General features: G+C 36.7%; 9 protein-coding genes across 9 annotated transcripts; 4 read left to right on the plus strand and 5 right to left on the minus strand.

Annotated features, from left to right (window-relative positions):
- Positions 1-24: 24 nt before the first annotated feature.
- Positions 25-2,875, minus strand: C9374_013413 (uncharacterized protein; the record flags this gene model as incomplete). Its single annotated transcript, XM_044689287.1, has 2 exons — positions 25-2,386; positions 2,562-2,875. The coding sequence occupies 2 exons, from the start codon at positions 2,873-2,875 to the stop codon at positions 25-27; spliced, it is 2,676 nt and encodes an 891-aa protein (XP_044553822.1).
- A 201-nt stretch (positions 2,876-3,076) lies between these two features.
- On the plus strand, positions 3,077-7,490 carry C9374_013414 (uncharacterized protein; the record flags this gene model as incomplete). Its single annotated transcript, XM_044689288.1, has 3 exons — positions 3,077-4,007; positions 4,076-6,282; positions 6,354-7,490. The coding sequence occupies 3 exons, from the start codon at positions 3,077-3,079 to the stop codon at positions 7,488-7,490; spliced, it is 4,275 nt and encodes a 1,424-aa protein (XP_044553823.1).
- A 189-nt stretch (positions 7,491-7,679) lies between these two features.
- C9374_013415 (uncharacterized protein) lies at positions 7,680-8,531 on the minus strand (the record flags this gene model as incomplete). The annotated part of the gene is made up of 1 exon (XM_044689289.1): positions 7,680-8,531. The coding sequence occupies one exon, from the start codon at positions 8,529-8,531 to the stop codon at positions 7,680-7,682; it is 852 nt and encodes a 283-aa protein (XP_044553824.1).
- A 62-nt stretch (positions 8,532-8,593) lies between these two features.
- On the minus strand, positions 8,594-9,337 carry C9374_013416 (uncharacterized protein; the record flags this gene model as incomplete). The annotated part of the gene is made up of 1 exon (XM_044689290.1): positions 8,594-9,337. The coding sequence occupies one exon, from the start codon at positions 9,335-9,337 to the stop codon at positions 8,594-8,596; it is 744 nt and encodes a 247-aa protein (XP_044553825.1).
- Positions 9,338-10,936: 1,599 nt separating this feature from the next.
- C9374_013417 (uncharacterized protein) lies at positions 10,937-12,869 on the plus strand (the record flags this gene model as incomplete). The annotated part of the gene is made up of 2 exons (XM_044689291.1): positions 10,937-12,078; positions 12,134-12,869. 2 exons carry the CDS (start codon positions 10,937-10,939, stop codon positions 12,867-12,869), a joined length of 1,878 nt encoding a protein of 625 aa, XP_044553826.1.
- Positions 12,870-12,978: 109 nt separating this feature from the next.
- C9374_013418 (uncharacterized protein) lies at positions 12,979-13,266 on the minus strand (the record flags this gene model as incomplete). Its single annotated transcript, XM_044689293.1, has 1 exon — positions 12,979-13,266. One exon carries the CDS (start codon positions 13,264-13,266, stop codon positions 12,979-12,981), a length of 288 nt encoding a protein of 95 aa, XP_044553827.1.
- Positions 13,267-13,707: 441 nt separating this feature from the next.
- Positions 13,708-16,602, plus strand: C9374_013419 (uncharacterized protein; the record flags this gene model as incomplete). Its single annotated transcript, XM_044689294.1, has 1 exon — positions 13,708-16,602. One exon carries the CDS (start codon positions 13,708-13,710, stop codon positions 16,600-16,602), a length of 2,895 nt encoding a protein of 964 aa, XP_044553828.1.
- A 1,165-nt stretch (positions 16,603-17,767) lies between these two features.
- On the minus strand, positions 17,768-19,588 carry C9374_013420 (uncharacterized protein; the record flags this gene model as incomplete). Its single annotated transcript, XM_044689295.1, has 1 exon — positions 17,768-19,588. One exon carries the CDS (start codon positions 19,586-19,588, stop codon positions 17,768-17,770), a length of 1,821 nt encoding a protein of 606 aa, XP_044553829.1.
- A 195-nt stretch (positions 19,589-19,783) lies between these two features.
- C9374_013421 (uncharacterized protein) lies at positions 19,784-21,577 on the plus strand (the record flags this gene model as incomplete). The annotated part of the gene is made up of 1 exon (XM_044689296.1): positions 19,784-21,577. The coding sequence occupies one exon, from the start codon at positions 19,784-19,786 to the stop codon at positions 21,575-21,577; it is 1,794 nt and encodes a 597-aa protein (XP_044553830.1).
- Between the last annotated feature and the right edge of the window lie 1,672 nt (positions 21,578-23,249).

Below are 23,249 nucleotides of genomic sequence, written 5' to 3' on the forward strand. Positions count from 1 at the left end.
TTGAATGTAACGGAAAAGTTCTTCTTACAAAGAAGTTTCCAAATGGTGAAGCCGTACTCTTTCCAAATGAATAACCACTTCTATTGGGTGGAATATAACTGGTCTTATTTGTCTAATGATATATGAACATGTGCCTCCAGAGATTCCACCACCACTGTAGTATTGCGCACGAGTGGTACACAAAGCAGCAGGACCATTCACAACATAATTTCCAGGTTGAACACTGCAACTTGAATTGAATTCAGGAGTTCTAAATTCTTGAACTTGGAATGAATGAGACATGGATAATGGACTGAAATTGATGGTATGATTTCCTAAATTTGCATTATCAGGAATTTTGAATGTGAAATCAAACGTTCCATTGGATGTGAGAGTGATGCTTCCAGAATGATACTTGCTGGAACGAGAATCGAATATTGTGAATTCAGAGGTCGTGTTGCTATCTTTTGGTATTCCAACACTATAATTCTTCTTGACTGGATCTCTCAAAATGGTTCTAACAATTCCCTTAATTGAAACTGTTTCTCCAGGTTTATATAAACCTCTGTCATTGAATATTTGATAATTAATTCCAGTGTGTGGATAATGACGACTTAAATAAACATCTGGAATGAAACACTTGTCATTTCCATGGTATGCAATCACTGAACAATTACTATTCAAATTACTATTCCTCTTCATGACTCCAATACCACTCTCTCTATCAGGTGTGCTTGAAATTGAACCACTTTTCACACTGATATTTTCTTTCATGATCGATCCATCCATCAATGAATTGACCCAATAATACAATGTACAATCAGAACTATCATAAATGGCATCAACAGCAAGTTTTGTCACTTGTATCCATGCTTGATGAATAGGTCTATAATTCCATTCTCCTTTCCAACTCGATTTCTCTGGTTCCACAACAATAAATAACTGTCCAATATTTTCTTTTGGATATTGAAGTAAAAGTGATAAATCAATATCTGTATCACATGGTTCATCTTCTTGACCATTTGTATTGATGGTTGCATCCAGAACTTGTTTTCCAGGAAATGTATAATTCGTGTTACTGTATGCATTATAATTGAATACATTTGAATTGTATTCATTGGGTTCCACTTGAAAAACACGACAATGAATAGCTTGTAAATTCATTGTAACCACAGAGAAACTTGGTTTCGTATTCACAGTTGGATCTAAAACCATGACACCACTTTGCAAAGCTTGAAGTGATTGGGCGGCATTTCCAATGTGGAATGTTTTGGACTTGTCACCTGAAAGATGTTGTCCCCAAACATCTTGGAAAGTATTCTCATTAAAGGTGACCTTATAGTTTGTTTTTCCCTTAATTTTTCCACTAATGGTGAGATAATTACCATTTGGATTCAATTCCATTCTTTCAATTTCAGGTTCAACTCTCACTGTATTTTCATCGAATTTTTCAAGATCAATATTATTTGAAAAACTGATCGTTAATGGTTGCATGGGAAGTAGTGATGCTTCATAAGATGGAGTAATTGTAAATGCAGGATAATTCTTTACAATGAAAGAGGATGGTTTTTCAGTGGGTAATGGTCCTTCGAGTCCTTTCACACCTGCTTTAACAGTCACATTCAAACTTTCAATCCTATGATTCAAACTTGTTGAAAAAGTGAACCATAAATGTCTTCCTTTTGGAGAATTTTCTAATTTTGATTTGTAAGAATAATAAATATTTGAAGCTTTCTTTTCGAGATTCAATTCTTTCATGAGTCCAATGATATATTCCTTCACTGAAGGTGTTTCAGATCTTCCATCATTCGAGACAAGTTTCAACATGGGGAGAGAGGTATCGACATTCACAAAAGGTAAAACATTCTCAGGGTTAATTTCTTGATCAAATTCCAAATAGAAAATTGGAAATTCATTGAGAGGAAATGAATCTTGATGTTTTGGTAAATAATCTCTCAAATAAAGTTTTGGTGTCTCAAAAGAAAATTTCACATCATGTTTCAATATTCCACCAATTTTTGATTGAGTTCCTGCCTTAATAGTCACATTATATTTCGTAGACATGTCAAAACGATAGAGTGGTTCATAGATGAGTGTTTTCGTTCCCAACCATTTGAATTTTCCTCCATTCTTTGGTAATGGTTCAATATTCACAGGAATGTTTTCATTCAACTCGACATGTTCAACACTTGATACTGAAACCATTGGTTGTGAAAACGTAATACTCAAATATGGAACTGAAGCATCAGAAATTTCACCTTCAGGTAAATATCGAATCACCATTAATTCGGATCCCATCAATTCCTTCTCTTCTTGAATGAGTTCAGCTGGTTTTTCCAAACTCACAGGAGGTGGAAATTCTTGAGCAATGATTTCTGCAGTGATTGGTGCTTTGAGTGATTTTTCTCTGATCCAACAGAGATATATGACAACAACCACAAAACAAGAATCATCACAACAATCAATTTGATCATCCATTCGTGATTCATTGCGTGACACAATAACAACGATCAATAAAATTAATAAATTTAAAAATATGAATTCGATGAAACCAAAAGGTCATCATGATGATCAAAACATACCTCATGAAAAAATCCTTGACATCCGAAGAAGTTGGATCATGTTTGATCTCTGGAATTCTCTTCAACAATGAATCAATTTCAGCTTCTCCAAGAGATGTCACTTCAGCTCTGATGGTGGTGGAGTTGTTCTTGCTTTCTGTCGCGAGTTGATCATTTGCCAAATTTTCTTGATTCATGAGCAAGGCTCCTTTTGTATCTTCTGGCAAAGGTTCTCGTACCGTAAGCTTGATGCTTTCCGTAGAGTTGCCAGGTAATAATGGCTGCAACAAGCCTGGGTTGGACATTGGTGGTCTTCGTGTTGAAATTTTCTTCATTTTTTTGTGAGAGTAAATCATCACGCCTCTATCAAAGAGGTCGCTGATCGCCCGCATACTGCAAACAAATCTCTCTCTGCTCAAAAATCGGCACATGATAAATTGAGAGAGGAGATGGAAAACGAAATTTTAGAAACTCCGTCCTCCGTCAATATAGCCAATTTGTCGGTAATACAACCCAGCACTGTATGCAACTCTCCTATGTTGTCGCAACCGGAGGTCTCTAATATTACTACAACCTCTGGCGTCTCAGTTTTTAGTACCTCGGCCATGACCGACGACCATTCTACCAAACTGAAGCGACATCATAAACTCTTCAGAGTGGTGGCCTTTACTACCAACTCTGTCGAAGAAGTCCTTGCAACCGTCGCAATGAATGCCGATGCGTTGTACGGTAGTAGAGTTGTCAGTGAATTGGAGTGCATTATTCTCTTCTTCAAGTCGCGCAAATTGGCAAACCAAGCAATATCTTCTGGTGCTAAGTCCAAGCTAACCATGATTCCTCAAACCGTCAAAACGTCATTCCGTTATAAGGTCGACAAAGACTTAGATAAGACTAATATGCACTCTATTATCTCAACTCTTGGTACTTCTATCAACAACATCAATTTTAGCAAGATAGATGATCAAGAGTTTTGGGCTATTGGTACTAATATTGAATTACCAGCCAATCATTTGAAGAAATTTAAGCTTTCCAAAATGAGAACAGATATCTCTCGTTTCCGTATCGCCTTTAACGGTAAAGAAAAAGATCTTCCTAAACTCAAGGGTGCCATTAGTTCCCAATGGAAAGTCAAGATTGAGAGTATCGAGTTGGCTAATAAGGTGGCTGTTGTTGGTGTCAAAAAGGATCAAATCACCAATAACATTACCAAGTTCGTCCAAGTTGGAAATCATAGTTTCAGAAACCTCTCATTCTCTACTAGAGTTGCCAACTCCATCAGTCACAGAATGGAAGCTGTTGAAAAACAAATGTCTGAAATGTCATCAGCTCTCCAAAAATTGACAAAGGAAATGGCTGTCTGGTCTGGAAAAAAGGTCACTGAAGGCTTTAATAAGATCAACAAAGCTATTGAAGAAATTAACCAAAAAGTCAACGCTCTCTTAGGCACTACTACTCGCAAGAGTAAAAGTGGGCATAAGAAGGGCCGACATTCCCTTTAATGGCCTCTCATTCTATAAGAAACTCCTTCAATTTAGGTACTGCTAATTTCGGAGGAGTTGGCTGGGTAAAACAATCTCAATTACTTACCCTAGCCCGAAAATATGAACTGGATATCCTTAATATCCAGGAAACTCATTTAAAATCCAGTACGGAAGACTATTGGAATGTATGGTATTTCAGGTCCTTCTTTCGTGGCTACTTAGTCTATACTTCCAACGCCACCGAGGGAGATAATGGAGCAGGAATTGCTACTATTGTCAAACCGTCACCTTTTATTAAGGTACTCCAATTCATCGAGCATATTCAAGGCAGACTATCAGAAGTCATTTTGGAACATAAATGCCTAGGTGTGGTCCGTATTTTCAATTGGTATGGCCCGGCTAACAAAAACAAATTAGAATTCATGAATAAGGCTCTCAATATTATCAACATTGCTGCTCAAACAGCGGTCTTGCATGGTGAACGTATTGTCATATTGGGAGACTTGAATGCCAATACTAAAACATTCAATAAGGTATCCTATGCTGCCCATGAGCGACTATTAATTGACCAATGTGACAAATTGAAGCTCTTTGATGTTGTTCCCATTCCAAACACACCTTCGTTCTCTCAACGCAACAAATACTCTCATGGTTTTTCTCGCCCGGACCATATTATTACTTCCCACAATGATTATTCTAATGTAGATGATGTTTCTACTGCTTATTCTCACAAACTTTTAACTATCTCCTTTCCCAGTAACCCTATTTTAGACTTCCCAGAAAAGTTCAACAAATATATTATTCATCCTAAAACTCTGCAATCCAAGATGAAGGAAATTAATAACGATTTTGCTATGGACAACCCTAGCACTCTCTTAGAAGCCCAAAATACCCTTGCTAAAATTGTGAAGAAATATGGCTCTCCTAGCACCGACAAGCCTTCATTGATTACTGATAATCGTAATGTTAGACAATTTCAGACGATCATTTTTGATTTGAAACAGTATCTTTATAAGCGTAAATATGTCTCTACTGTCACCAGCCAGTTCTTGAATAATAATTTTAGCCTCAACAATATTAAGGCTAAATTAGAGGAAGCTAAAGCCTCGCTTAACAAGCTTATTGGATCTCTATTGGCTGACCGTAAACGGGTCTTCGTGAATAGAATTAACAATCTTAGCTCTAAACAACCGTACTCCTATGCCTTCAGAAAAGAATTAGTCAGTTCTTCTATACTCAATGTAGTCCAAAGTAACCATAACTCGATAATTGTAGATCATTTTTCAGCCATGTTTAACACAGAACAAGAAGTGACTAAAACCCTTCCGGAAATCAAGAAAAATAATACTGTAGCCCAATGGAAATTCCAACATATCACTGCCAAAGAGTTGGGTAAAGTTATTTCTAAAACAAAAAATTCCATGGCTGGCTATGATAATATCTCGGTGCCGTTGTTGAAAATTCTAGACAACAATTCGCTCCAAGTACTTGCAAAATGTATCAATCACACAATTGACAGTGAAATGGTTCCTAAAGAATTGGGTATTGGTATTCTACTCCCATTACCCAAAGTCAATATGCCTACAAAATTATCAGACTTTAGACCTATAGTAGTATTATCTGTGATCTATCGCCTATTTTCTTCTATTATCAACAAACAATTCATGAATATCCTTGAAGAGGCTAATTTAATCCATACTGCTCAGCGAGGATTCATGAAAAAAGGCTCAACATTAGAGCACCTTATCAATCTTCGGACTGCCCTAGCATACAAATGTCAGCACAAACAAGAAGTATTCGCTATGGCTTTAGATATCAAAAATGCTTATGGATCAGTAATCCATAAAAGATTTATCAGCATTCTCAAAAAACATGGTTTCCGTAGCTCTGTCATTAATCTCTTGACATCCATGATTTCCAATAGCGTTATGAAAGTACTAGTTAACGGATTCCTATCCTCCCCTTTCGATGCGAATGTTGGAGTCCCACAAGGCGACCCTTCAAGTCCAGCATGGTTTAATCTCTATATTAACTCCTCAACTAATATACAAGAAAAACTAAAAGGAGTCCAAATATTTGATATTACTATCCTTTTATTATTATATGCCGATGATATTTTATTGATAGCTAATACTAAGATTGAAATGAATTCCTCTCTTAAAAGCCTCGGCCGAGAGTTAAAGAAAATAGGACTCGCTTTAGCTCCCAAGAAATGCAAGCTCTTAGCTATTACAGCTAAATCTAAACTATCTAAAGCCCTAGTCACTATTGGACAGGATACAATTGCCTCGTCTACTTCTATTGAATACCTTGGGGTATATGTACCTTTAAGGATAATCTTTCTTGGTCCTCTGATAACCCAGTCAACAAAATCTCGAATCGACTTGCATCAGCTAAAACTTCTAATCTATATCTCAACAGTATCACCACTACAATTATGTCTAAAATTATATCATTGCCTAGATATGCCTGTAGCTTCAATGGAATCAGTAAGAATTCTCTAGACAAAGCAGATATTATGGTTGCTAATTTTATCAGAAAGGCTATTGGATTAGATTACACATTATCAAAATCAGTCGTTTTTAATTGCAAACAAATTGGGGGTCTTGGTATTACTCGCCCCTCTATTTTATTCTCTATTGAACCTATTTGCACAGCAGTTAGATTATTCAATTCCTCATCCTCCATCACCAAAAATATAGCTTTGGCTGCTTGGAAAGATACTACTTTTAACGAACCATTTTGGAACCACGTGAAAAATATTGCTGCTCAAAATAATTGGTCTCTCCAATACATTGATGAACGATATTCATTTGTCAATGAATACGAAACCCCTGTCGACCCTAGAACTGAATTGCTAAACAGTGATAGATCAACCATGAGCATTTCTGGCCTTGGAACCTTAGACCATAATAGAATCTGGCATCCATGTACCATCTCCTTTTGGAACAATTATTCACTCAAACCATTCCAGCAACGACTGTTATTTGCTCACCTGCACAAAGCAGAAATCCTTAGAAATTTCGGAAAAGATTACCCTAATTGCCACATTTGCAACACCAAAGCCAACTGGGAACATGTATTCACCTCATGCGCCATGTGTAGCCCAGAAATCAAATCATTATACACAAAATGGGACAATAGTTCCCTCAAATTCAACGCCCCGCTTGTCAGACTTCCCTCTAACCATTCTCTCTCTTGTATTCCAATGGAGTGGAATGGTAGTATCAAAGACGAATCTCTCCAACAACTAGACCTATCTCCCCCAGCCTTGACTGATTGGCTAAATGAAATATATCTCTCATTCGCTGCTTATGTTGGCAGTTGTTACAAAAACGCCACTTGGAACAGTTCTACTGTACTCAAGAAGGCTAGAGGATATATAATTAAACCCAAAACTGCAAAATTTGCAACTGCTTGGGAAACATGTAGCAATCAGCTTGGCGAACTCAACTCCGACAACATTTAAACCCCACACATACACACCCATTAGACACACTCTCGTCGGACAATTGAGTACCTATAATTTGTTTATTCTTCAATAAACCCATCCCTGTATTTTTTTGTGAGAGTAAAATTCTGGTTGGCTTGCTTTTGAACTCTCCACAATTCCTTTTCTTTGAAAGGACCAAGTACACAGTGCCTGATCATAATTCCATTATTTATTCTTCACTAAAAGCAATTGCAAAAATCTATCACCTATTGTAAGTGGTGATGATTGTTCGATAGAGGTTGAATTACAGCTGAATACTTTGGTGACCCAGGTAGTGTCATGAAACCCATCTGATACTTCATGTACATGCACATCAACTTGAAGTGAATAGCCTCTAAGAAATGTTCCTGGGGTTCTTTTGAGTGGACATTTAACAATTGATTTTTGTCGGTGCTCATCAATACTTTCAAATCTAAATTCATGATCAATCAAATTCAATACAGTCGTTACGTTTAAAAATCTATTTAAATGTGGCTTTGGTACATAAGGATTGCATTCTGAAAAGTAAAATAAATTATCAGTATAGGGGTTGCTGTTGTGACTGCAATCTACAACCGCTTGACCCTCTCGCTCTCTCAATACACATGAATAATTTCCAACAATTTCTCTTTGCACATGTGTGTTGCTGCTTATCATTAGACATTTAGGTCCAAAACAATCATCTGAATTTCTGTTCAATCCTCCGTTTCTCACTGGAAAATGCTGCGTACATGAACAGTTTGGAAATATAAACCCATAAAAACATTCAACTCCTATCATTGGATGCTGATAGAAATTTAAAGGTACTAACTCTCCTTTCAATCCAGCATATCCCTCATTGTATGGTTGATTCATCTTTGTTGGTTGAACTAATCGTTCCGATCGTTCATTGTTAATTGCAATTTGCACTTTACTGTTCGTAGACACCGAGAGAGAAGAAACATATATTAATGATGATGATGATTGAACAACAACCATGACAACTACAAGAGCACAAAGAATGATCGGTATTCCTCTCATGTTGTCGCTCGCTGCCATTTTTTAAATCTGGATTGGAACCCAAAAAGGCATAATTAAGAACAGAAGATGCATCACTCACTTTACTTGAGTTTCGTCTTTCTGAAGTGCTTGAAGACCATTGGACTTTCAGTAGCCTCATATCGTTCCAATTCTTTCAGAGATTCAATTTGATCAGGAGTAAAACTTCTCAAATAGCTAGTTTTCAATTTTTGGTATAATTTCTCTGTCTCACTATCGGTTTCATCCCAACTGTCTAACTCTACATCATTCGAAATGTTCTTTAAAAACTCATCCTCACCCTCTCGTTCTATTTGTTTCTTGATTTTATCTACTGATTTTTTAGATCGTTTCTCTAAAAGATGTTCAATCATTTCTTGTCTCTTCTTTTCCTTCAAAGATTTCTTCAATTCTTCCAAATCTTTTTCGATAGTGTCTCGCAGTTCCCTCTTCATTTCAATATTATGAGTGAGTGACAATTCTCTACTTGAAACTAGATCTTTCATTTTCATTAAATCCATCGCTCCATAATATTCTTCATGTTTTTCTTTTAAAGACAGACTCTTTGACTTCTTCTTTGATAGACATTGATCCATGCCATTCGATACTAAATCATCAATTCGACTAAAATCATTAAAAACATTTCTCACTTCTGTTCGGAATGATTTTTGATTCGTTTTTCGGTGAACTTTCTTTTTATCTTCAAAGCCTTTCAAATTAAAGGAGGCTGTTGTTGGAGCAATATCTGTTCCGAATGTACATTGATCTGATTTCATACCTCGGCAGCTTTGAGTCTTGATGTTACTTTTACAGTGTGATCTTGTCATGATGTTTTTTTGTTTGCTTGTTGTTTGATATTTTTAAACGTGTATTGTTTTGCATTTAAAGTTTGGCCTCAAGTTCAATATTGAGCATGATACAAGTTGCTTCCTATTGTTGAATGGAACATCTCCTGATTCAACTTCACCGTGGCTCCTACTGCAGCAGAACGTTGAGTTGCAACTTGATGGCCTTTTCAGAGATCCGGAGTTAAACCACATGTTCTTAGAGCATGGCCAGTTTTTCAGGAACTGTCTGAAACGAATCTCAATCTCACACAAAAAAAACACAAGCAAATGAAATCTTTGACCCTTATTGGTATCTTGCTAGTGTTCATGACAGTTGATCTTCACATGAGATTTTCAACAAACGCAACCACACCACAAACCATCCAACCATTCTCTCTCAACACAACCACATCCTCCATACCCATGAGTTGTTATATTTTGGCACCTTACACCTTACACTTAGTGTCAGTGCTGTTTTCATTTGACACTTGAGTGCCAAATGAATGAAGTGTGATTTGTATTTGACACTTGAGTGTAAGGTGCTATTTGTATTTGACACTTGAGTGTAAGGTGCGAAATGGATGTTGATTGAAATGGAGGTACTAGTTTGTGAACCTAACCATTCTACTTCGTGTTCATATAAAAAGGTCAATAACGAATCTATCAAACAAAAAAAAAGGCATGATTTAATCTCATGCATCTACTTTCCTTACGTATGTTAGCTTGGACCTTCGTATGAAAGGAGTTAGGAGGCACAAAAGATGATATGTTCCTTTCATTCACGATGATAGACTCAGCCGTTAAGAAGTATGACTACGAAACAAAAAGTGATTCCAGTTCCCTTAATTGTACCCTTCTGATTGCTTCAGCTTGACTTTTGCTGTTACCGTCATTCCCAAATCACTCAAATTCGATTACATCAGCCAACAACAGTGTTGAGCACCATTCTCTTGTTCTTCTCACCGTTTTTGTAACAATTGAACAAAAGTACATGTCACTATGAAGAAAAGCTGGCAAGTTTCACTCCCCTGTTGAACCAAATGAAAATGTTTTCCTGTACTGCAAGTGTTTTTCCTCAACATAAATCGTCTCTCAAGTTCATTCAGCAAGCTCTGACATCCTGTTCGACAACTTCATCTCAATCTCTTTCAACGCCGTGTTGTATGGCGCAACATCAACTCAGAAAACAGGTGCTGAACGGTGGAACATTATTTGAACCACTGCCTCACAACGCTTCACCTTAGAAAATGAGCGTGAGTCTATTCTTCCCTCCATAAACTAAATTTCGTAGATGATCATTTGGTATTGTCGTTGTCAGACGAATTGTCCAAAAATTGCGTTCGTGATACTCGATGATGATTGTGTAGTGAAGAGAATTTTGAGGCCCGTTGCTCACAACCGTGAAGACGGAGGTTTGTAATTTCAAAATAATATTTAAATAAATTAAAAAATATACAGGTGCTGATGACACTCGGCACTCAAGTGTCAGGTGCTGTTTGCATTTGGCACTCCAGTGTTAAGTGCTATTTGTATCTCCTTTTTGGGACTACGTGCCATTGCAAACGGCACTAAAGTGTAAGGTGTAAGGTGCTAAAAGGTATGTCCTCCATACCCATTTTGAATTCAGTGCTGTATCCTGCCGAAGAATGTTTAACATTACCTCCTGTCAATTATTTTTATTATCCTTTACTGTTTACACTCGATACTTCTTACATGGATTTTTGTTCGAACCTATCGTTGAGTGAACACATTATTTCCAATTTCCAAAATAACAAGCAATCCGATCAACCATTCACTACATGTTCGGATCTGTTGTGTTCCAATTCAACTATAATTCTCGATCTCACCAACACGACTCAAGTTGAATCATTAGGACAAGTCATGAACTTTTGCTTGTATTGCAACCATTCCTCTTCAGATGCATTTAGGAACTTGTTATGGAATGGTCAGTGTCAAACGTTCACGTCGCTTCACTCCTTGCAGAATGGAAATTTTGGTCCTCAATTTGTCAACATGATGAATTTACATTGTAATGGGGATCGTAATACTCAATTGACAGTTCCATCACAACATTTACCGATTTTTGATGTCACTTTCTTCAAAACAGAATACTTTAAAAGACAATTCTCGAAATATCAATTGCAATCCCATTCAACCAACGAATTCGAAACAGCAAGTCCTTTGAAAAGAACAACCTTGCAATCATTACTCAATTTTTACTTTGGATCTGTCATGACGCAAGAAAATATCTCTTCAACGAATATTCCTTTCGATATTCCTGTCACATGCTGGTGTCACTACAACGATCCTTCTTCTCATTCTTTTGGCTTTCAATGCAATGATTTTTATCATAATTTCCTAATTCCTTATTCCTTTAGATACTCTCCCCTCATTTCAGCTGTTGTTTTCATATTGATATTCTTTATCCATTTATTCACAATTCAAATTCCAAGATTTTATGAAAGAATTTATACTTTCAAGCACAAGATCATTAGAGAAGTGGTAGACAAGTCTATATTCATGAAAATGAACATCACCATTCAACATTTTCTCGATATCGTCGTTCAGGCACCAGTGTGTTTTTCACTTTCCTTGCTGAGTGGATTTCTAGAAAATATGTTTCGATTTTTATTCAATTTTTCTTTCATGTTTGATTTCTATCAGGGATATTTGGCAGGGTTATTTAGAGCTTTGAGTGGGGTATTGGTAGTTTGTGGATTCTCTTCATTGGTGATATCATGGTATGTGTTATATGATTTGGTTTATATCTTGCATGACATTCAATTTTACTAAAAGGTCTCATGCCATCGATGTCTCTAATCACATGCGCCAAGATAAATCGAATGCTCTCTCGATTTTTAACAAAACAATTCTCTCAATATTTTATGCGGCAGTCGTGTTGGTTCTAATTACTTCTGGAATTGTATTTGCTGTGGTGTCTGATTACGGATACGCTTGGTCCATACTGGCCCTCTCTGTGATGATTTACATTTTCACTTATGGATTTGGGTTTTTATTTTATGGCATTCGAATTTATTTTCGATTGAGGAAAGCCAATAATAAGGGTGGACTCTTTGAATACCGATTTACAAAATTCATGTTAGGACTTTCAATATGGTTTTTCTATGGTTGGATTTGCACAATGTTAAGTATGATTACTTATATATTTGGATTTGACGTGTTGTCATTGTTTTTTGGAATGACTAGAAATATTTTTTTAGACTCCAGTTTAATCTTGGTGACCATTCTTTCTTCCTACATTACTTTCAATAAGGAAGCATTTGTGAAAAGTTATGGAAAAAAAGCGTTTTATGTTCTTTGTTTTTGGGAATTATTTTCCAACAACAGCACGAATGAAAAATCAAGAGAATTCATGGCTCCACAAAATCTGGCAACGAATAGTCGAGAATCTTCAAGTTTCAGGAGAATGAGCAGCACTGTAAAGCAAAGCATTGAAATTTCAAAGCAGATTGACTCACCCACTCCTACCACAGAGGCATCGAGTTCCACCTCTGTGAATACCTGTATTTGAACTTGTTAAATGGAACTGTTTATTGATTTACTTAAGATTAGAAAGATATCATTTCTCTCATTCATTCTACCATTCAACGATTCATAAAAATGAAGCATGAAGCCATTTCTTACTTTCTCTCAGATGATGAACCACCAGATCCTGTCAATGATTCGTAAGCCTTATTGACAGTGTCAGAGACAGTGTTGTAAGCTGAGATACCAAGATTCTTGGCAGACTCACTCCATGTTTGCTCCTTAACGTCCTCCTTTGGACGAACAATGGCGTCAGCAATTTTTTCACCAGTGTCATCTTTTTGGCTTGAATACTTGGTTGATTCAGAGATGGCATCCTTTCTGGTGCTGACTTGGTCCTTCATTTCGTCGTAACCTCTTTGCAAAGTGTTTCGGTTGTCCATTTTGAATAAGGTGGTATGATTGGTTTGTTTTTTTAATTGTTTTGCGAATTGTTCAAGGTGAACAGGAAGTTTTTAACAGAGTGAACAATTGGTAAATACTTTAATTTGTCATTCTGCTGAAATAGGATTTGGCCTCCTAATTAAGCTTATACGGCAAACAAATGTTCAAGCATAGCAAAACTGCCAGCGAAACAAACTTCCGGGCTTCGAGTATTAAGATTTCATACTCGACAAAAAAATGGGTAATGTTAACTACCTGATCAAACTGTAGTTTATGCTTCAACTAAAACGAAAACACGTCATGTAATTTCCTTTTTGAATCACACTTCGGAATTGTTATATTACAGCCATGTTGTTGACAATATTACAAAAATTGGCTTCCTAGAATTCGTGTAGAGTTCATCATCATTTATATATTAAAAATTATTAAAATTCATCGCGATGGGTAAAACTTTAGAGATTCAAGAACACCTTCCTGCACTTCATTCTTTACATACCTATCAATACGAAGGCGATCAATATTATTCTGCCGATGAAATTGTTGGATCGTTCTTTAAAAAGGAGAAAAATCAAAAAATCTGCAATATTATCGAAAGAAGCTATGGCAAACACATCACGATCAATAATTGCCAACAGCAAGAGATTGGGTTTCCAAAGGTAAAAAAGTCCGCAATTTTGTTAAGCTTGGCAGCCGTTATTGGAACTCTGTTAAAGTTGTCGAAGAAAGATCATCATGATTTATTAATTCAACACCTGTTCCAAACGCATCCCAATCACAACAGTGATCACTATGATACACGTATGGATGACGATGAATTATTTGATAATTCAATGGAAGAAATTTTCAACCAGCCTCAAGTCGAGGACCAAGATGAAGCTTTCAATCAATTGGTTGCTGATGCTGCATCCTATTTTGTTGACGAGAACTCTAATGAAAATGATGATGATATTTATGAAAATAATATTATAGTAGAAGCTTCTGATATAATTAATGATGCAAGTCAGCAACATGAACTTAATACAACCTCACAAGATTACTCTCAAACAATAGATAGCATGGAAAAAGCAAACACTAATCCTAACCTTTCTCAACAGTGGAACGATCAATGGAACGCTTCTCAAAATTGTATACAATATTCTGGGCTTAAGTATGTCGAACCATTCATTTTGGCAGACCAGACTTGTGAGACATATTTGTCCCAATTTGCACTTTGGAACTATTTCAAGCCTCAACAGCAATCACAGCCTCAACAATTCCCAACACAACCAATTTGCTCTCAACAATATAATATTGAACAATGGAAAAATTGTTATACAACTGATACCGCTTTACAATCCAATACATGTGACTCATTCAACCATTCTCAAGCACAATCTGATAATGATCAACAAGTAGAATTGAAATATTGGGAATGTGCTTGTTGTAAACACCAAAAAGTCCAAGCATGTCCTCACAAATACCCTGGTATTCAATCAAATCAAGACAATTACAACCGTGGAGCGAAAGATCGAGCAAAAGAAATAGTGTCTATATTTGAGAAAATGTTAGGTAATTTAGGACATGATGTACATGCATGGCTGGAATGTTATCTTCAAACTGATGAAGGTATTAAAACAGTAATCCAAGAATTAGAGCAAAATATTAGATACAGCCATCGTTATCAAAAACTGAAAGAATATCTAATTGAAAAGAAAGATGTAACTATTGTGCAATATTGGCGAGATAATAACTTGATTTCTGATGTTACATATCATAACTTACGAAAAGAAGTCAATTTAATGACATTACTCCCGACAAGGAAAGAGATGACAACATCGAAACAATCACTAAATGAACAAGTTGAGAAAACTTTCAAATTACGATGTCCAAGTTCAAACTACATTGGATATATTATAGACTTAGATCAAGCCATATTTTATATTCTGAAGCTATGTATGTCATTAGGGAAAAAATTACCCAAGAAAATATTTTTTAAAATTGGGGTAGATGGTAGAGAAATTAATGGAGTTAAACAAGTTGCAGTTGCATTGGTTCCACTCAATTTAAGAGATGTATTTCCATCGCAGGCTGTTTATTCTGTGTTTTATATTGGGTTATTTCAGATGAAGGAAACAAAAGAAAGTATCAAAGAAACAATTGGAACGCTTCACGATGAGATTGAGCGTGTTTTGCAAAAACAATATTTTGGGAAGCATCAAGTTTGCCTTTTTTATGTTTCAGACATGCATAATGTAGGCATGACGTTCTCATTTGATTTATGTCCCTATTGTATGGCTCAAACTATTGTAGATTTTGCATCAACTCCACGCGACTCTCTTGACGGCCAGTTACCTTTTTCTCCATCACAAACAATACTATGTGCTCTTCATATCAAACAGAGGCTAGTAGAAAATGTTATTGGTTATATGGCATCAACAACTTACAAATATGAGATTCAGAAAAATATACAAACATTACATGGATTGGAAACATTTAATTGGAAAGAGTTCCACGAACGAGTATCGAATTATGGAATTTCTCAAACCTCAGCACGATCATCAATCAAGTCATGTATGCTGTCGGGAGATCATTGTAACACTATTTTACAAAATATTGAGAAAGTTGTTGATAATATTGAACCAAGCACCAAACAAAAATATTTACAAATTCTGAAATTGTTGCGAAATATTATCATTATTATTGAAATGCATCAAGATAACGAAAATAATGACAATGTATTGACAGCAAATAAGATTGTGGAATTGGACAAACTGATAATGCAATTCTTAGTTGCGTGTTTTTCAATATGGACTCAAGGAATTAAAGCTCATTATTTCCATTTTATAATTCATGTACCCTCAATAATGAGCTCTCTTTTCAAAGAAAAATTATCACTCTCGATTTTGAGTAATCAGGGATTCGAACGGTCTCATTTATTTCACCATGCAGTGTTTAATCGAATTATTAACAATGGAGGAGGTCGTACTCAAATACACCCAACCAAACAATTGCTATTGTGGCAATGTCGAAAGGTATTAGTCGCAATTGACTTGAAGGAAAAAACAGGAGAAACATATTGGCATGAAAAACGTTTAAAAAAGCTTTATTCTTGGGATGCAAGTCATGTCAAACCACAAAAGGAATTGTATCAATGGTATGATGCTTCTTTAGTGGACCCAACCATAATTACGGATCGTGATAATTTGAACATGATGATTCAAAAGATCCAAGAAAATGACAAGGAGAACAGGAAGAAGCAAACTTCCAAAGATACAGACACCAATGCCTTCGCTGGGAGAGTAACTGCAACAATGTCACACAAGAAACGGAAAGGATGTCCTAGCAATGATGAATGAAATCAAAAACTTTCAATCCAACAATCTCCATTCTTTGACTGTACCCAATGACTGAGGTGTGCATAATATAATTCGAATGAGGTGTCGTAGGAAATGATCAACTTGGATGCAATGCAACGATATTGAACAGTTTCAAGTTCTGAGCGAATGGGCCTGTTGAATCTCTTTCTAAGGCTGTCAATTACATGCTTTTGGTCGACACTCATATAATTCTTTGCCCAAGTCCCATCCCCGAAAGAAGGAAAGTTTGGATAATTGAATTCGTAAATGATGTGACGAGTCCGTTCAATGTCACCTTCTCGGTTGATCCAAGGAGAATATTGCTCCACACGAACATACTTCTCGGGCCCCATAGTCTTACACATATACATATCAAAAACGGATTCTTTACACTCACCTATTGGCAATCGAGTCCGTGCTGGGCCGTTGCAAGGAGAATTCATGTCCCACAAAAAGTTGAAAAGCTTGAGTTCCATACGAGCAGCTTGTTTCCGATGGGAGTTGTGAGTAAAATGGATTAAATTGAGGGGGCTTGGATGCATGGTGATTGGTATCTTATCCACTTTAACAAAGGCCTCCAATGGATGATATTTGTAACGACGACGCTGCCTTTTTGGTGTACTTGATATCTTTGAAGGTTGGGAAGGTGTGATCTTCTTTGATTGCTCTTTTGGCATTGTGCTGGAGAGTGTTGTTGCTGTTAATGATGATGCGATCAGTGATCGGTGTTGAAGCAATGAAGTTGATGGTAAGTAGATGAGGTTGTGAATGATGCTGATCAAGAAGTGCTGATGATGGTTGATCAGGGTAACAGTTTATATTTGTTTTGTTTCGATTGTTCTTGCAAGCGACATGGTAGCGTCCCAAACATTTTATTTTTTTTCAATTCCGGATTGCCAAATCCATCCTGCAACTGGGTCTATTGGCTTGTCTTGCTATGTAGAGAGAAATGCTCCCAATTCTACTTTCAATTGGAATGCTTACTTGAACATTGTATGCCACATAATGGAGTAAAGCAAATTTATCTTAAAATAAGAAAAATATAAATTAGTAAAACAACTTGATTTCAAGTAACGTCTTTAAGACGACCATGCTTAATACCCAATCACATAATCCTGTTATCATCAATGAGAGCCATTGCAACTTCTCGAGTAATATTCAGTTTTCACTTCCAATATCCAAAAGTGAGATATTCGGACCATGTTGGGCCTGTTGTCGAGGTGTTGTTTGAAGAGTTTGTTCTGAAAGGTATATAATTGCCATTGGCTATTACATCACCTGAGTTGACATTTGGATTTACAACTGGATAATTGTTAGAATTTCCGATATTATTGGTGGCACCATTTTCTCTCTGCATTAAGGCATTGTAGTCCATGACAGGTGCTTGAAATTGCTGAGCAAAATGATCCCTATTAATTTGTTGAAGCCTTATTTGTTCTAAATATTGCTCTTCATATTTTCGTCTTACATCTTTAAACCCGTCTCTCTTCTTTTCGGAAACGTTTGGGTTGGTGGGAGTTGATCTTGCAGAACCCATTGACGAGCTTCTGCTGCTGCTAACAGGAACTCTGCTCTTATTCAGTAAAATAGGTTGTTGATTATTGACAGGGGGACCACCTGGGTTCATAACAGCTGTTGCTTGTTGTCTATTTAAATAGACATTATTTTGTGCTTCATACCGTTCTTTAAATGACAAAAATAATTCGTACAACTGCTCCTCACTCGTGTGCACGCTTTGAGGCTGTTGGATTTGAAGAAACTCCTTGAATTGAGTGAACATTTTGTAGTCGTCAGAGTTATCTGAAGATGACGACGACACTGTGTCGGAAATGGGAGTAAACGACATGTTTTGTGACATGGTTTGCATTTGAGCTTCCACAACAACATCCGATGTAGTTTTCGTCATGGTAGGTTGATACTCTGGAAAATGGTGTTCTATTTCTTCAAATGAAGGAGCAGATGGATACTGAATCGAATTATTTCCGTAATTATTGGTGTTAGGAATCATTTTGCTATTATTTAACTGAGGATAAATGTAATTTGGATTCGAAATTGTGTTCGAAAGTTTATCTTCAACAACTAAATTAGAAAGCCGTTGTGATGGGCTATGTGTTGGAGTAGTTGTTGTTGCTTGCACTGACAAATTGTTGTTTTTTGCTGAACTTGTTGGAGGAGTGGCAGCAGTGTTGATAATGTTGCTTCTATTGTTGGAATGTATCACGATGGGTGGATCTTTCTTTTCCGTGAAATTGTTGCTGTCGGCTCTGTTACCATTTGGTAACGGCAGCTGAGAGGCAGAAGGTGTTGAGGCTGGTGATTTTTTTGGAGGCGAAGATGAAGGCAATTCCTTTTGGTCACCAATGAATGAAACAGTGTTACTTCTTGGGGATGATTGCTTGGTAAGATCATCCTTAGGAGGCACAGTGGCTAGGCTCAGTTGTGCCAGTGGTTGTAAATCGGAGGAAGAGCTGTGGGTGGGTGAACTCTGAAGAGGGGATTCAATATGGCTGGATGGCCTAACAGGAATCGAGGACAAAACATTCAATACAACTGCGTTGTTTGGAAGAGCTGAATCGGTTTTATGACTCCTTGGAGAAGTCGTTGGCACATTCACCACTCTTTGACTGGTTGATTCCGATATTTGTAATGGTTGCTTCGTTTGTAGAGCAACCGAAGAAAGGGATGGCTCTGCAGCTTTAGTATCATCATGGTTATTCGGATTGGACGATCCTACGATCGGAGGAGGTGGAGGAATACTTCCTGGTTCCAACTGTTGGAAATCAACGATTGGTTTGGGTGGCTCCTTTGGTGCTCGAGGCTTCACTGAAATGTTTGGCTCCTTTTTGTGATTACATCTGGCAGCGTTATCAAGTGAAGAAGTTTTGTTGGTGGCAATAGTACTATGATCGTTGGTACCAATGACAAGACCCTTCTCAAGCAGTTGCTTTCTTCTCTCAGCAATGCTCAAAGATCCCTCGGGAAGCATTTGTTTTTGGTTGATTCTTCTCTCACAGTACAAACCGAAATTTTCGAAAAGCCTGGATGGGCCTTTCCAATTTCAACAGATTCATTTCCTTGTGACCTAAAGGAATTAAAAGGAAGTTTGCAAAATTGGAAGAAGAAAGTAGAATGGCCAAGTTCTTCTCATAATTTTTCATGCATTATTTCTCAGTGATAAAAAATGATCATTACAACACACAACCCTGTGGTTTATATTTGCACTCCTTCGACGTGTATTAGCAACATCAATCAAAGCTTTGATACAAGTGCTACCGTATTGAAATCGTATATTGACCGATTACATTCTAGGTCGGGATCATTGGACTTGTTTTTAAGAAATCTTTCTCTGCAATCGTATGGCTCTTCCGTGGAAGTGAAAATTCAAAGTACTTTATCCTCTCCAACATTTCACTTTCTTTCCGAACTTCCATATGAACTAGTTCATCAAATATTTTTATTTGTTGACAACGCCACACTATTGAGTGTGATGATTTCATGCAAAACACTTTTCGATATTACCAACTCGTCACAATTTTGGAAGGAAAAAAGCCAACATGAAGGTTTGAAAAAAGGTGTCTGGGACAAACAGTTGTATTCTTTACTTGAAGGCGATTATTGCAAGAAATATTACTTGAACATTGTTGCAAGAAAAAACTGTTACAAAGTGAAATATTCCGATGATAAGAATGTGATATTTCTTCGTGAAGACTCTACAAATACCAACATTGGATTTGCATCCTGTGCTGCTATTTATATCGATGCTAGTATTTATTCTGAATTTTCGAGTGCGGACATCGAGAATCAAGATGAAAATAATATCGATCTCCTCGTGAGACTTAAATCAACATTGCTAAAATGTTTCACAATGGGGATAAAAAGTGTTTCGTTTTTAGTAGATGTTTGCAATTGTGACGAGTCACAGATACCACATATCAAACATATCCAAAATATTTTAGCTCGACTCCTGCAAAATTTATGTAGGCGGATTGGCTACCAGAAAGGTGATCACATTCTGATCATTAATTCCAAGACTTTGGATGGAGTGTTACACACTGAAGATATCACAGGAACTGGTCAAACATATCTTAAACATGTGATAGAAAACTGTCGAGCTCAGTATAACAGTAGCTCTAACTTTACAGCAACCGTTCTAAATGTGAATAGTATTACTAAACGAGAAAACAAACTTCGAGTAATAGCACAGATAGCGCTCACCACGGGAAGACTAAACGAGAATGCAAGATTTGTTTTGTACACCAATAGTCATGAAACATGCTCCAAAATTAGAGGACAATTTATGAAAGTGTTTCCAACAATGGATGATGAAAGAATTCCCATGATCAATGATACTTCCATCATTACATCGCCTTCTCATTTCTTTAAAGTTGTGACTGTTCATTTTGACCTTTTTACGAAAGATGTAACACTTCCCTTAAGAGCGGGTTGTACGCTGCAAGATAACAACCTTGAAAATGAAGGACAACCTATTTCTTTCACAGCACAACTAATAGCCCTAGGATCTTCCTTAAAAACCGAAGAAGTGGTCCTGTGTAGTGGTTCTTCGTTTTGTTTTCCCACCAAGCTGGCTCTCAAGACATTGATAGATAAGCGCTCAGGAAGGGAATTGCAAGAGAACCCTGCGATAGTTGCCAAGTCAGAAGCTGCCTTAGCCAAATGTGATATTTTGGAAGAGGCTGACAGGTATTGCAATACTGCTCTCCTAAATGCATTCCCCTCAAACCCCACCTATGGACGACTCATTCTTAATTCCATTCCTGAATCCATACGTCAAAGCAATTTGCCAATATTTTTGAAAAAGTTATTAATTCAAGAAATGGAGCCAACTGCTGTAGCCATATGTAAATCCGTAGAAAGACAGAATAAGGGCAGATTCTATTCTGACATTGAAATTTATAAGCCCACTTGTGTCTATGGTGTTGGTAGCCAACTCTTGTGTGAGATCAACGATCATTAAAAATATTAAAACATTGTTGATGCTGGACAGAATTTCATTGGCACTCGTGGCCAGGTTTTTGGGAATGAAACACTTTCCCAATCTTTTTCTAGTGTGTGCAGAATGGTACAATATTATTTTGTCTTTTGATGAATCCTCTTACATTTGGAAGGAGCAATATTTGATGTATCTAACGAACAAAATTAATGAGTATTCACGAGTGGTTGAAGAACGAACAAAAAAGCATCGAGGGGAAGCCGTGTTCGGAAAGGGATTATATCAAAGAATTTTAACACACCAAGCAAAGGTACAAAAGTTAAAGCGGGAACTTGAGAACATCAGACTTGTCACATTTGGAAGAAATGAAATGAAGCATGTAGTAGAATATGAATGGATGTATCTAACTCGAACGATCATGCAGTATATTACGAAACACTTGTCTTCCTCCAAAACTGTGGAATCTTGTGAAATTTGTGAAATATTTGTTGCAATGAATGACCTGACATCATCGCTGCAGAAAATAGAAAAATCAAAACACATTTCTCCAACTTTGAAATACTGTCTCAAACATTGCATCCAGTATTGGAACTCTCATGAATCAAGAATTGGTCAAATTATGAAACAATACTCCTTTTATTTTGTGGATTTTCTTTTGAAAAGCTGTTCCGACACAGTTTGGGACATGCTGTTGGACAGCTCCACATTCAAATATTTACAATTTAATTTATTGCATTTCTACAAGTTTTTATACCCAACCCATGACATTGAATTGAGGTCTTCACTACTCTTAGAACCAATGGAACGAAAAGAAAGTCAGCTTGAAGAATTTCTAAGTCGTTGTAATTTTGACCATAATCCTTAGCCTTATCAATTCCAATTTTATGCAGGATTTTTATTTCATCAACCAATCATGCATATTATTACGCGGATATTTAAAAACAAGAACAAATCAGTTCTATCCTTTTATGACAGGCACCTTAAAGTAGCATATAATAATAGTTATAGTTATTGGAAGTGTGGTGTAGTAGGAGCAAATTTTTTAAAGATAGTTCAACATCAATGTCAAAACAACATACAGGACTATGTACATGATTGTATTATATTACCTCAGCATATTTATGTGTTATGTGCTGAATATTCTAAAACGATTATCCTACATGAAAACTCTAGCCATGGAAATAATCTTTTTAAAAACATACTGCATACATTTTCAGATGTGGACATTTATCAGTATTTCATTGATCTTTTCCAAATCTGTGACATGTTCAACAAACACGCTAGTATCATTACGATCGATTGGAACGCATTGGATCCTGATTCCTCATTATTGCAAGAATACCTAATGAAAGTACCCGAAGCAAGTCAACTGAAGTTCATGAGTGCCTTTACTCGCCATACCAATTGCATAATTCCACATACCTTAATTCATCAAGTGATATCAAGAGTGAATTACAAGCAGCTCACCGAGACAGATCAACCTCGAGCCGCCATGTTGCGTGAACTGGTCACATTTCTTTTTTCTTTGAGCGTGATCAAAACAAAGCAAAACACGACAAGATTTAAGGAATGGACCACGCAACGTATTGGCCAAGTCAAAAATTACCAACATCAATTCAATAATCAGGTTCAAGATTTTGAATGTGAGAGTTTTCTTCTTCATCTTGCCTATAAAGTTTGGCAAATTACTGGATTG

The sequence above is a fragment of the Naegleria lovaniensis genome (assembly GCF_003324165.1).
Source record: "Naegleria lovaniensis strain ATCC 30569 chromosome Unknown tig006, whole genome shotgun sequence".
NCBI lineage: Eukaryota > Heterolobosea > Eutetramitea > Acrasida > Naegleriidae > Naegleria > Naegleria lovaniensis.